This window comes from Ovis aries, chromosome 3 (assembly GCF_016772045.2).
Source record: "Ovis aries strain OAR_USU_Benz2616 breed Rambouillet chromosome 3, ARS-UI_Ramb_v3.0, whole genome shotgun sequence".
Lineage (NCBI taxonomy): Eukaryota > Metazoa > Chordata > Mammalia > Artiodactyla > Bovidae > Ovis > Ovis aries.
In genome coordinates, this window is record NC_056056.1 from 8825544 (window position 1) to 8840645 (window position 15102).

At 45.1% G+C, this 15102-nt stretch overlaps 1 protein-coding gene across 7 annotated transcripts in view; it reads right to left on the bottom strand.

Moving 5' to 3' along the window:
• GARNL3 (GTPase activating Rap/RanGAP domain like 3) overlaps positions 1-15102 on the bottom strand; it is a 166437-nt gene that overhangs the window by 78228 nt on the left and 73107 nt on the right. For all 7 annotated transcript variants that reach the window (XM_060411779.1, XM_027966433.2, XM_060411782.1 and 4 more), the window contains one exon: positions 8997-9071. In XM_060411779.1, coding sequence (XP_060267762.1) covers positions 8997-9071 — 75 coding nt within the window. The remainder of the gene's footprint in view (positions 1-8996; positions 9072-15102) is intronic.

Below are 15102 nucleotides of genomic sequence, written 5' to 3' on the forward strand. Positions count from 1 at the left end.
ATCTGTATTCATTTGAGTCAGGTCCTTTGTTCTTAGACCTTATGTATGTGACATTCACTTTATCCGTGAAGCAGTAGCTCATTCTTACCTCACTGCTACACAGCAGTCCACGTATGAACTCCAAAATTCATGTATTCACTTTCCAGTTGATGGACATATGAATGTTTTCCAGTTTTTGGTAATTAAGAATAAAGCCATGATAGGGACTTCCCTGGTGGTCTAGTGGTTAGGACTCTGTGCTTCCAGTACAGGGGCCACAGGTTTGATCCCTGGTCAGGGAACTAAAGATCCTACATGCCACATGGTGTGGCCAAATTAAAAAATAAATAAAACTCACACACAGAAAAGAATAAAGCCACAGTGAACTCTCTTTTCTGTTGGGTGTACATCCTGGGACCCAGAGGATACAGACATTCAGTTTGAGTAGGTATTATCAACAGTCTCCAAGAGGAAGGCACCAATTTACACAATTAGCAATAAATAGAAGAGTTCCAGTTGTTCCACATTCTCTGATCAACTCTGAGCAGTTCAGTGCTTTAAATTTTAGTGGTTTTAGAGTGGGTGTGCATGTGTGCCTGCTACGTCGCTTCAGTCATGTCTGACTCTTTGTGACTCTACGAACTGTAGCTTGCCAGGCTCCTCTGTCCATGGATTCCCCAGGCAAGAATACTGGAGCGGGTTGCCATGCTTTCCTCCAGGGGATGTTCCCAACCCAGGGATCAAACCCACGTCTCTTATGTCTCCTGCACTGGCAGGCATATTCTTTGCCATTACCGCCCTGGAATGGGTGTAGTAGTATCCAATCGTTGTTTTAGTTTTACAATAAATTTTAACTATTTTAAGTATGACCTAAATTTTAGAGAAGATTCCAAAGATACAGAAAATCCTACAGCACTTCAAGGTGACAATGAAACATTATTTACTTGATATCAATCAGAAAGAAAGTTAGGAGGAAATATTCTGATGAATACATTTATCAGACAGCTAAACTTTAACATTGCAAATACCCATACTAATTGTATCCCTTTTTAGATAATCATTTGCTAGAAGGTATTGTGGAGTAATTAACTCAAATTCTTCTATACTGCAGACTTGCCTGAACACCTCTACAGGGTTGAATGAGTCTTGAGACTGAATCATTTCTGCATTAGATTCCAAAGCTCACAAAAGCTCCTTGTTGTGTTCCTTGTTTTGTTTTCTTTAACCACATATACTTGTGGGACGTGAAGGACGATGACTGTATATGGCCAAGATACTGTGAGGAGAACTTAATCAAAATCCATGTGTAATACCCCGTTTTATCTGAATGCTCTCTAATATTTGACTTTAAGCAGGGAGTCCACATAACACAAGCACTCCAACTACAAATGAGAGCCATAGTTTCATATGATGCCCGTCATTTTTCAGAGTCCTTTCTAGAGTGAGTTTAATTAATGAGCGAATGTTTTAAAACTGACTTTCCCTCACTTTCTAGGCTAAGTTGCAAAAGAACACTGGCAATAAAAAGGTGGATCTTTAAAATAATAAATTTAAAAATGTCGACCTGCAAATATAAATATAAGTTGGTTGAAGAAAGTGAAATCACATGAAATTAAAATCCTTTCTTTCTCCCAACCCCCATGTCCTAATCTACTTTCTTTCCCTATAATAACTGTGTCATCAGATTGGTTTGGATAGTTTCAGGTCTTTTTATGCATTTACAAAAATGTGTTTATACATATGCGCATACACTCACATACATACATATGTACACAGACACACATAATCTGCTTTCATAAATGGGGCAGTATTATAGATACTACACTGAAACTTTTTTCCCTAAGAAAAAATCTTAGATTCCTGTCAGTACCTACAGATCTACCTTGTTCTTTTTAACAACTACATAGCTTTTAAAAAAAAATTAAACACTTCAGTTGAGTATAGATGTAAAACCTATGTAAACATAAAAGGGCCTAAAGTAAAAAGTTAAGGTCCTCTAACTTCTTCCCTGACCTCCCATTTCCACTCCAGAAGCAATTACTATTAAATTCTAAGGTGTCCCTTTGGAAATTTTCTTGCATATTAGCAAGCATGTTTACCTTTTTTGTTTGTTTTTAAGGAAATCGGATGATATCAAACAAACCATTCTGGAGTTTGCCTTTAAGTCTAGCACTGTATGGTAAACATTTTCCTATGGTATTACATTTACCAATACCTCATTCTAACAGCTACTAAGCATTCCATTGTATAAACGTATCATGATTTTCAAAATCATTCCTCTACTGAGGTTGTTTCCTGGTTATTTCTTTCCCATTTTAAAACAATGCTTCAATGCACATCCTAGCAGCAGAACTGCTGACCAGATGGCATATGAATTTTTTCTTTTTCTTTTCTTTTATATTTTGGCCATGCTGCATGGCATGTGGGATCCCAATTCCCCAACCAGGGATCCAGTTCACACCCACTGCACTGGCAGTGCAGAGTTTTAATCACTGGACCACCAGGGAAGTTTCAGTATATGTATCTTTAATAATTACTAATTGCCTTCCCAAAGGATTGTACTCATTTACATGTCCCCCAACAGTATGTAATCCCATGGACAGAGGAGCCTGGTAAGCTGCAGTCCACAGGGTCCCAAAAGAGTCTGACACGACTTAGTGACTAAAACAACAGCAGTACGTAAGAGAACCATTCCTGTGCTAAGGAAGATAGCTGTAAAAAGCTGAAAGGCTGTCCCCCTGATTCATCATATACTAATTGCTACACACAAGTGAGCTGTAAGGGAGGTCTCCAGTGATCTACCTGAGGGTCAAATTCATTTTAATTAATAACCTGAATGAGTACGCAGATGGCAGGATAAGCACATCTGAAGGTAATACAAGATTCTCAGGGAGGTTAGCCTATTGGCTAACAGATGACAGATCAAGATGTCAAAAAAACAAATTTGACAATTAGCAATTATGGGACACATGAATAAGATTAAATTCAGCCTGGACAACTGTAAAATCCTACACTTAGGTACAAACACAAATTGCACAAGTACATGGTGGAGAAGGCCAGGTGCTCTAAAGTAGCAATTCTCTCTCTCTTTTTTTTTATCCAGCAGGAGATGGAGGCTCAGCAACCTTGAATCCTTATCTGGTAAGTGGTGGAGCTGAGGTCTGAATCCAGGTTTGTTTGACTCCAATATGTCTCCACTGCACCATGAAGTTGTCTCACAGAGAAATAACAGCACACATGGAAAAGACTGGGGTAGGGGTGGGGGTGGGGTTAGTATAGTGTAGGTGTCCAATGAGTCCTCAGGCTTTGTGAAAAGAGGAGCGTGTGCATAGCAAGGAAGAGGAGGAGTTGGCCTCCGTGGCGGTGTGGGGCGAGCCCGGAGCTAGCTGTTCATTCCTGAGCACTTCCACCTAAAAGATCTATTAACATGCTCCTCTCATGCGTCAAGGAGCAGCGGCAAGGGTGATGATAAGTGGAACTGAGTCCACATCTTAGGAGAAAACAGCAGATGTCCTGGAATGCTGGAAAGCCTGTCATGTGGAAGAAGGCTCAGCCTTACACTACAGGCTCCAGAAACCATAAATAGAAACTCTGAGTGGAAAATATAGACGGATGGACGCTGTTCAATAGAAAGAACTTTCTAGCAATGAGAGATGCCGAAAACCAGAATGAATTTAGAGTTGTGGTGCAATGGGAAATATATATTTGGTCTTTGGTTCCTGGCACAGAGCTCCCAAAGCCCTTGGAACTTCCTGAGTAATAAACGTGACAGCGGCATCTTTTGTCCAGATGAGGCAACTTTTGGTGGGCCCTCAGCAGCTTCAGGAGGGGCTGGCGGCTCGAAAGACCAAGCTTGATCAGAAGCTTGGAACTTCCAGCCCTACCCTGCAACCTTTGGGGAGGGGAGAGGGGCTGGAAGTGAAGTGAAGTGAAGTTGCTCAGTCACGTCCAACTCTTTGCGACCCCATTAACTGTAGCGAACCAGGCTCCTCTGTCCATGGGATTTTCCAGGCAACAGTACTGGAGTGGATTGCCATTTCCTTCTCCCGGGGATCTTCCCAACCCAGGGCTCGAACCCAGGTCTCCCGCATTGTAGACAGACGCTTTACCGTCTGAGCCACAACCTTTGGGGAGGGGAGAGGGGCTGGAGATCGAGTTAATCAACAATGGCTAATGATTTAATCAACCCCACCTAAGTGAGTTTCTGGGCTGGTGTGACATCAAGGCGCTGGGACGATGGTGGACCCAAAGAGGGACAGGAGCTCTATGCCCCAACCCCCATCCCCTGCCCTCTGAATCTCTCCCGTTTGGCTGTTCCCAAGTTGTATCCTTTCTAATGAATGGGCATGGTAAGTAAAGTGCTTTCCTGAGTTCTGAGAGTCACTTCAGTGAATTACTGAACATGAGGAGGGGCGTTATGGGAACCTCTGACTTAGTAGCCAAGTCAGATGGATGTGTGGGGACCCAATACTTGACACCGGTGTCTGAAGTGAGGGCAGCCGGTGGAACTGAGCCTGAAACCCATGAAGTCTGATGCTAGCTCTGGGTTGTCAGGGTTAGAATTGAATTGAACTGTAGGAGGCTCAACTTAGTTGGTGTCAGAACTGGTTGGTATCCAAAGAGAACAAAAACCTATCAAGGAGAGATCAAGTTTCCATTCCTGGAGATAGTATATATTCAGGCAGGGACAGATGAGTTGACTGTTCACAAAGCTGTCACAGGGATTCATGCCTTGGGTTGGGGATGGGCTTAGATGAACTCTGGAGCAGGAAGGTATGGTCCATAGACTGTGCTGATCTGCCAAGAGTCTGTGATGGAGTCGACAGCAGTGGAGAGCAAGTCTTAGGGGACGCAGCCAAATAAACAAATACATATTTTTAAAAAGAACCATTTTTTAAAAAAGAGTGAACCAGAAAGGACCACCTCTTTCCCAAAGACTTCAAGCAAGGCTGCCACTGTGCTGAGTGGAGTGTCTCTGGGGTGCTGAGACCACAAGCCAGGCTTCATGTAAACCCGCAGCTCCATTCTGTATTACTTGAGTGGCTTAAAAGTCTCGAGCTGGGAATTTAGTTTCAAGGTGTCTGGCAAAAGCAAAACCAAACGCTTCCTCTGATTCTGAGAGCGATTCTAATATGCGGTTTTTCCCCACATGGCCTGGGTTCTTTGTGAAAGTGAAAATTGCTCAGTCGTGTCTGACTCTTTGCAAACCCATGGGCTATACATAAGTCCATGGAATTCTCCAGGCCAGAAAACTGGAGTGGGTAGCCTTTCCCTTTTCCAGGGGATCTTCTCAACCCAGGGATCGAACCCAAGTCTCCCGCATTGCAGGCGGATTCTTTACCAGTTGTAATTCAACTCAATTCTGACACTGTCTGCCTAGAGATGGGGTTGGATCCCGCAGGTTAAGGGATCAGTCCCACAAGACTGCTTCTTATCTGGAACTTCAGATGCAAACTGCAGATCCCGGTTGTCACCTGTGCTTCGGATTAACTGGCTGTAGGTTGAAGGTGACTCTCCCCTTGGGTTTGATTAATCTGCTAGAGCACAGACCTCAGGGAAACACTTTACTACCTAGATTGCTGGTTTATTATAAAAGAATATAACTCAGGAGCCGCCAGATGGAAGAGATGCATAGGACAAGGTATGTGGATGTGGCGGCAGGTGTGGAGCGTCCATGCTCTCTGAGCTTGCACCTCTTCTGGAATCTCCATGTGTTCATGCATCCACAAGCTCTCCAAATCCTGTCCTTTTGGGGTTTTATGGAGGCTGAGTCACATAGGCACAACTGATTAAATTATTAGCCATTGGTGATTCAGCTCAATCTCTAGCCCCTCTCCCCTCCTAGAAGGTTGGGGTTGAACTGAAAGTTCTAGCCCTCTAATCACGTGGCTTATTCCTCTAGTGACCAGCCCCTATCCTTAGGAAACTTAGGGGCTTTCCTAAAGACATCATGATCATCCTCACTAGAAAATCCCAAGGGTTTCAGGAGCTCTGTGCCAGGAAGAAGTTGAAGGACCAAATGATATATTTCTTATTAATGAATTGCAGTATCACACGCCCTACCAAGGAGCAACTCATCCTATGCCTTCCATTATTCCTAAAAAGTCATCTTCAAGAACAACAAACAGCACACAATTAGGCAGCCAAGCACAAAGAGAAATAGTACACCATGAGCGTATGCCAGGAGAAAAATCTAACAGACAGAGGGTCATCAAAAACCTCATATGGGAATTATCAGCCATAGATAATAAAACCATTATACTATGTTTAAAGAAATAAAAAACAAATTTGACATTAACTGAAGGGAAGAGCAAACTATAAAAAGTGACCACAAAAACCTTAGAATAGGCAATGGTTTCTTAGATACAACACGAAAAGCACAAGCAACAATACAAAAAATAGATGAACTAGATGTTATCAAATTAAGACACTTTTATGTTTCAAAGGACACAATCAAGAGAGTGAAAAGACAACCTACAGAATGAGAGGAAATTTTGGCAAATCTTATATCTGATAAAGGCCTAGTATCCATACTGTATCGAGAACTCTTAAATTGTAATAATAAGAGGAAAATGACTCAATAGTGAAATTGCTTGTAATTTGTTCACCAGATTGAAAAACTTCAGACAGCTGTACTGAGCCTTTTAAAGCACTAACTGCTTTAACAAACTCAGAACCTGAGTCTCAGGTTCCTCCATGATATTTTATCAGGCAGGGTGCTAGCACTGTCCAGTGCTTTTAACTGAAGACCAGCTTGAGACTTTTTAAACCACCCAGGTGATACAGGATGGAGCTGCAAATTACAGGAAGGCTGGCCTGCGGTCATATAAAACCAGCCAAGGGGCTCCAACAGAGCACTCATGCTCATGGCTTTGGTGGAAACAAAACGTAAGACGATAGCTGAGCCTTGGTATCGTACTTCCCACAGAAGCAATCCGAGACGGGACTATGTTTTAAACACAATAGACGACAAGGATTTATTAAATCAGTAACTCCACCAAACAGTTTCAAGGATGTTAAGTGAACCACCCAAGGCTGTACTACTGGTGAATTGTGCGGCAGGATTTGAACCCAAGCAGCCTGACTCTAGAACTACTGCTGCCCATGATCCACCATAGGTGAGTTCCAGTCCCTGACCTTGTCCTCTAGTGTGAGGCATGGCCAAGAGACAGGGCCAAGTGAGGAGTGTTTGATAACCAAAGTATGTGGCGATCTTAGGACCACACGTCTGGGGAGGTATGGATTTCCTCTAGACACTGGTCTCGGCAGAGGCCAAAGATGTGTGTATGTCTGACGGGGCAAGCCAGTGCAGTTTGTTCATTTCAGGCTGGGCTGAAGTTCTGTAAAATGTTGGAAGCAGAAAGATGTGCTGTGGGGTTTCTGGGACTTAAGTTCTCCAAGTAGATACTCGGTGTGGTGGCCACTAGATTTCTGAGCACTGGATAAAGAGCACTTGATGCTTCTTCTCCCGACTTAGCTCCTGGGACACCCTTGGTGGCTTGTCTTGTCTCATGAGCAGGACCACCAGGCGATGGCTGTTTCCAAGCTTCAGAAGCAAATTTCCCTGGGAGTTCTTTCTTCTCTGCTGGTCAACTGACATCATTCTGGATAAGAAGTATGTGGGCAGCTACTTGGAGGTTCAGTCCAAGTGGGGACTACCCCTTCTGCCTCCCAGCAAAGGCAAGGTACCACATCTGGGTGAAGGGCTTTGCTAAGATAAGGCAAAAGTGAAGATGAGCAACAACTTCCTGAATGCTGTGACTTTCAAGTTAAATTCATAGCCCATCACCAAAAACATGATTAAGGAGGCAGTCAGGAGGGCAAGGCTGGCCACCCAGCACTATTTATGGGATCGACAACAACCATGATTACTACTATAGCTCTCACTCACCGAACTCTTGGGCAGAGTGCTAATGGCTTTACAAGCTCAGCTCGCCGAATCCTCTCAACAATCCCAAGACTGTTTCCTTCCCCCACATGAAGAATCTGGGCTCAGAAAGGCTGGTTACTCGCCTAGGGTCACACAACTAGGAGATGGGGGAGCTGGCATGTGAACCCAGGCCTGCCTGATGCCAAAGCTGGGGCTGCCGAAACACTGCAGTGGGCTACCTCTCAGAAAGGTAGCAAAGAATAAAAAGCTGGGGGGCTTAGCACTCTGCAGTTCTGGGGGTAGGCACTTAGGGACGGAGCAGACAGTGGAAGATTTAATTGTTTTCGGCTGCGTTGGGTCTTTGTTGCTGAACGCGGGCTTTCTCTAGCTGCGGCAAGCAGGGGCCACTCTTCATGGCTCTGCACAGGCTTCTCATTGAAGTGGCTTCTCTTGTTGCAGAGCACGGGTGGTCTCAAGTAGTTGCGGCACATGGACTTAGTTGCTCCTAGGCATGTGGGATCTTCCCAGGCCAGGGATGGAACCCGGGTCTCTAGTATTGGCGGGTGGATTCTTTACTGGACCACCAGGGGAGTTCGGCAATGGAAGTTTTAACAGAGAAAGGCCAGTGAGGCAAGGCCCTGTGGCCTATGGCACGGATGACCAGCAGAGCCCAGGAAGAGGGCTAGGGCCCAGGCAGTGGCAGACAGGGATGGTCTCCTTTCCTGCTGTCCTCTGAATAAAGATGACACTTTGTAATCACAGTCATTTTTGCCTCTCTCCTGGACCTCGACATTGCTCACGTGGCAGTGCCAAGCGGACCAGTCCAGGAAAGGGGAAGAGCTGGGGTTCTGGGGACCATTCACAAAGGATTATGTGAATTTGTCTTTGGCCCCATTCTGGCAGACCATCTTCCTGTGTCTCCCTGGCTTTATTACTGATCTTTCAAAGGGTACCCTCACCCTATTAATAACACCTTCCATATAAAGAATGATGGTACTTTCCCTTCCAGCAAAGCTCTGGAGAGCCCTACTGACCCTTCCCGGGCTCCCCTCAGGCAGGTCTTCTGTGGAAATAAGGATCACAGGCTGCTCACGGCCGTATCTCAGGTGCCATGATCAGGTGCTCAGTGATGTACAGGCCTCCTTACCTCATCTGAAGAGCCGTTTTCCACTCGAAACCTTCCAGCCCTTTGGATGGCTCCATCGGCATCACTGGAAATAAGCTGGGGAACAAAAGAGGACTCAGTTAGGAAGCTGCTTGCAACGCCCCTTCCATCTGTCTGTATCTGCCTAGAAGTAAGTCAGATCCAGCGAGAGCTGGAGGGCCCAATCTGGTAACTGACGGTCTCTTGGAAACTGTCAGTCACGTTCTCACACAGGTGGCCCCATAGTCTTTAGGAAGCTGAAGAGTGAGGAACACCTAGCCCACGAGAGTGGACTGTAAGAGCATCAAATCTAAGTTTGAACATATTCCAACATGGAAAAGCACTGAAAGGACGCTCCCTGAAAATCAACCTTAATAAGCATCATAGGCGGACAAGCGCAGCTCACAGATGGCAAAACCGAAAGCCAAGTCTCAAGTTCATCTGCCTTCACAGGAAAGCCTAAAAAACAATTAATGGCTGGCAGAAACTCAAGGCTCTACTAACATCACAGACAGCTCTTATGCTTCATTCAGTTTCAAACAGTTTCCAAAAGGCCAATTAGCCCTTTACAAGGCAGGCAGACTGTATTTTAGCTCCAGCAACGTGATTCAGAAAATGAAGATCATGGCATCTGGTCCCATTACTTCATGGGAAATAGATGAGGAAACAGCGGAAACAGTGTCAGACTTCACCATCACTGCAGATGGTGACTGCAGCCATGAAATTAAAAGGCGCTTACTCCTTGGAAGAAAAGTTATGACCAACCTGGATAGTATATTCAAAAGCAGAGACATTACTTTGCCAACTAAGGTCAGTCTAGTCAAGGCTATGTTTTTTCCTGTGGTCATGTATGGATGTGAGAGTTGGACTATGAAGAAGGCTGAGCGCGGAAGAATTGATGCTTTTGAACTGCGGTGTTGGAGAAGACTCTTGAGAGTCCCTTGGACTGCAAGGAGATCTAACCAGTGCATTCTGATCAGCCCTGGGATTTCTTTGGAAGGAATGATGCTAAAGCTGAAGCTCCAGTACTTTGGCCACCTCACGTAAAGAGTTGACTCATTGGAAAAGACTCTGATGCTGGGAGGGATTGGGGGCAGGAGAAGAAGGGGATGACCGAGGATGAGATGGCTGGATGGCATCATGGACTCAATGGACATGAGTCTGAGTGAACTCCGGTAGATGGTGATGGACAGGGAGGCCTGGCGTGCTGTGATTCATGGGGTCGCAAAGAGTCGGACATGACTGAGCAACTGAACTGAACCGAACGTGATTCTAGCTATTAGTCTTCATTCAAGGAGCCCGAAGCCAGAAAGAGACGTGCTTGTGTTCAGTCGCTTCAGTCCTGTCCTATTCTTTGTGACCCCATGGACTGTATCCCATCAGACTCCTCGGTCCATGGGATTTTCTCCAGGCAAGGATACTGGAGTGGGTTGCCATGCCCTCCTCCAGGGGATTTTCCCCAACTAAGGCTAGAACCTGCGTCTCCTGTGTCTCCTGCATTGCAGGCAGATTCTTTACCACTGAGTCATAGGGGAAGCCCAGGAGTTAAGAGGAAATCAGGCCTTGGGCATCAGTCCACAAATCGCTGACTCAAGATTTAACTTACTTTCTCCTAAATTGTCTGAATTTCTCAGTAGCAACTTGGGAGAATGACATGTCTTTTTTTCAACTTTTAAAATCTGCCCACAAATTTGCAACAAAGATCTGCCAACGATTTCCATATCCCAGACCCATTAGAACATGCTTGCCCAGAGGGGCACTTCTCACCACTCTAATGCAAGACTCAGTGAAAAGATACAAGGTTTCTTAAGAATGATTATCTCATATTCTAACTTGTATTTAAGAGACATGAAGATGTGAAAATACGTGGAAAATTTTCACTTATTTTCAAGGAAACCTGTTTGAAAATGACTGATAAACTTTTCCCATGATAAATACAAAAATAATAGAATATACTATTTACTGAGAGCTTCTATGTACCATATATTCCTCTGGCCTTAATATTTGAGTCTCATAAAACAATACAAAGTAGATTCTGTCATTATTCTCATTTGTGAGTGAGGAAGCTGAGGCAGAGGAAGGTTAAAATAACTATGCAAGATTACATTTAGTCTGTGGTACTCCAGTACTCTTGCCTGGCAAATCCCATGGACAGAGGAGCCTGGTGGGCTGCAGTCCATGGGGTCGCTAGGAGTCGGACATGACTGAACGACTTCACTTTCGCTTTTCACTTTCATGCATTGGAGAAGGAAATGGCAACCCACTCCAGTATTCTTGCCTGGAGAATCCCAGGGACAGGGGAGCCTGGTGGGCTGCCATCTCCGGGGTCGCACAGAGTCGGACACGACTGAAGTGACTTAGCAGCAGCAGCAGGCAGGCAATGTGAACACAGGCAGTCAGATTCCAGAATTCTGTTCTCCCCTGACCTCTACCCTGCTTAACCATCCTCCATGGAATGTCCATAATAAGGTACAGTTTTTATACCTAACCTATATCCTGCAAAATAACTTTAAAAACAAACATGAAGATTTATGTAAATGTTTAGCTTTGATGTCATCTGATCATTACACTGTTGATAAACTGAAAATGGGCAATAGAGGCTAAGTAAAGAATTTAATTTGCCCAGAGAGAGGTCTGGGGGTTTCCCTGGTAGTCCAGTGGTTAAGAATCTACCTTCCAATGCAGAAGACTCAGGTCTGATCCCTGCTTGGGGAACTAAGATCCCACATGCTGCGAGGCAACTAAGCCCAGGTGCTGCCAAGTACAGATCTGCGCACCCAGGAATCCAAGGGCCAAAACTAGACAGAGAAGCCCATATGCCACAACGAAAGATTCCGCATGCTGCAATGAAGATCCCATGTGCTGCAGCTAAGGCCCAACATAGCCAGATAAATAAATACTTTTTTTTTTTTTTTTAAAGAGAGCGACACCTTTGTTCTGACCTTTATTCTCGGCTCCTGGGAGGTGATCTCTAAGCCCTGGTAATGTCCTACATGAGTGTCTGTTTCCCTGGCGACTACTGAGCCACACGGGAAAGTACGGTGGGGGCTTTGGGTCTCTCGGTGTCAGATCCACCTCTGGATACCAAGACTGAGGTGGGCTTCCCTGGCTGTCACTACTCCACGTGTGCATCACACCCGGCTGCCAGGAGGTGGTGATGCTGCCCGTGACACCATGGGAGAGGACAGCTGGAAGACCTGCATTTGGAACTCTCCAGGCTCTGTCCCATGTGTTTGTTTCCTTGGCTGATTTTAATCTTTTGCTGTAATAAACAGTAAGTGAGCTTAACAGCTTTCTGTACATTCTGAGGTCACATCTGGATTTGGCAAGAGAAAGTGAAAGTCGCTCAGTCATGTCCGACTCTTTGCAACCCCATGGACTATACAGTCCATGGAATTCTCCAGGGCAGAATACTGGAGTGGGTAGCCTTTCCCTTCTCCAGGGGATCTTCTCGAACCCAGGTCTCCTGCATTGTGGGCAGATTTTTTACCAGCTGAGCCACAAGGGAAGCCCTGGCAAGAGAAGAGAGCCGCAATCAATTACTAACATCTGCCATTGGTGTATGAAGAGAGAGGGTGACAAACACATCCTTGCATTAGAAGTTGGTAGACATACTCCTCACTCTAGCAGCGAGTCTCATCAGGGACTCAGAGGCTTGGGAGAAGGGCTGATCGTCATTCACTGATTCACTCATTCATTCACATAACAAATGTAAAGAGTGGTGGACTATATTCCAGACACTGCCAGGCACAGGCTATGATGACCTTTTCCTTGGCTGAGATTAGAACAAGAAGCTTATTGCTCATCTTGACCGAAAGGTTCAAGAAGAAGAAAGGGAGGAAATATTTAATGATTTGATGGTTAGAAAGAATTCAGCTCTTTCTGAACAATCATCACAAAATTCTCGAAGACCCTGAACTTCCGCCTCCATCTAACATGTTTAACGCTATCACCGTCACTCTCCCTACCACCAACCATCTCCATAAGCTTGCTGTCATCTCTCCCTTGGGTGACTGCAACCACCTCCTAACTTGCCTGAATAGCCCCTAGCATCACTTTTCTCCAACCAAACTTCACACCAAAGAGCAGGGATTTTGGCATCTATAAATCTGATTGCCCTGTGATCCCAGCTCCATCCTGGCAGCCCCTTCCTTCTCACCAGAGGATGAACATACATGGGAACCCCTCACTTAGAAGGTCTTCCTCTCCCACCTTCCCCTCGTGAACTCCTCATCATTCAATTCCACCACAGTCCCCACTTCTCAGACCCCTTCCCTGACCTCAATGCCTGCGAAAATGCCCCCAGTAAGGCTCAGAGGGGTGCTCAGGGTCCTGGTTGACGTTCTTTTGTGCCATTACCAGATTCATGCCTGTCTCTCCTCACTCCCTCTGAGAAACTCAGGAAGATTATTTTCTCACCACTGTATACCCAGAGCTATGCTCATTGCCTGGCACAGTACTGATACTAAATATTTATTACACAGGAAACCCATCAATAGATGAATGCCAGATCCTATGGAAATGACCAAAGGGATAGAAGACTGGTGGCAAGATTACCTCCAATCCCGGAAACCAAAGAAAGTTCGTTACTCACATAAGCGATTTCAAAGAGATTCTACCCAGTCTGTCATGAAAGAAAGACCAAAGGGAAGGACAGACCAAATCACCGTGTGCAAGGGAAAGGCAGCCTGAGTAGCAACAGTCCAGCTCAGCAGGTCAGACTGCTGCTGCTGAGCTCACACTGCCAAGGCTTATCTGCCCTGAGGGCAGGTGTTCGGGCAGCAGGCGGGAAGGGGACCTACCAGTCCCACTGGGAAAGTGACTCTCGCTGGCACATGGAATGGCAGCCCTAGAGCTCCCCTGCCCTGCCACCCACCCCCGACCTCACATCAGGCTCAGGCAGTTGGCTAAAAAAAGCCGAGGGTGCCGTGGAGGCTGGTGCGGATGGGGACTGGTCCAGCAGCTGACATGAAAGGGAACAGTGCTCTAGTGAATGAGAGGTTGAAAAAAATAACACTGCACGGGAAAAATAAATCCATTTAATATGACAGAGAAACTGTTTCCCTCAGTAGTTATCCTTCTATTACTCCTCATAAGCCTCTGATCCAGACAATTAAAACTTAAAAATCTGTAAACTCTTCCTTTTGTTGGAAGGAGACTGGACTTGGGAATGACACAACATCTACCGGAACCCATCTAAATGTCCAATACTGCACCACCATGGCGCCTCCCCCTAGTCTCTCCATGAGGCACAGAGTCCTGGCTGCCACCAAAATCCATTCTCACCATCTTCCACAGTATCGGAATTGTAGCCAGACACACAGCTAGACTACATTTCCCTCAAGGTGGCCATTTGACTTCATCTCCCCACTTGCAGGAGGGTCAAAGTCTCAGAGGCATGCAGGAATCCCAGCCCCTTAGAGAGGGAGTGCTCCCTGCCATGTGCTCTTTCCCTCTCCATGGTTAAACCTCAATGCTGAAACCAGAGAGACCTCCAACCACACTGAAGACAGAGGGTTCATTCCAAGCCTGACTATGTGGGGCAGAGGCATCTGACAACTTAAAATGCCTGGCTGGATGTGACAGATAAATATGCTTGTTTTAAACTGCATTTTGACATTCTAAACCAGCAAGGAACAACAAAGAAAAAAATAATTAAACCTATGACAAGTCCATAATTTAAAATGTGGAAACTGATCTGAGGTATATGAGCACATGTTCTAGAAAATATATTTACTACAAAAAGCAAAGGAAATTTGAGGCCATAGCTAATTGTAATAATTTGGGAAGATACTTGATCTATGAATATGAAACGATCTGTGATTAGCTTTCAGATATAAAGCACAGTTTCTGAATATGGAAATGGAAACCACATCTCACAGGGACTACAGTGAATTCAAAATTAGACACTGAGAAGAAAATGCCCTCCCAAAAGTAAATTAGAATATCAGTTTGAGATAAACAGAGAAAAATGATTAGCAAAAGCACTAGAGAACATACCTGGGAGGAAAATGCAAGGAATAACGGACTCAGGTGTTATTAAGATGGTCTTTGGGTAGACAATGCAAGACTAACTAAATCATTCCCTAGACCAACTACTCTCTGGTGG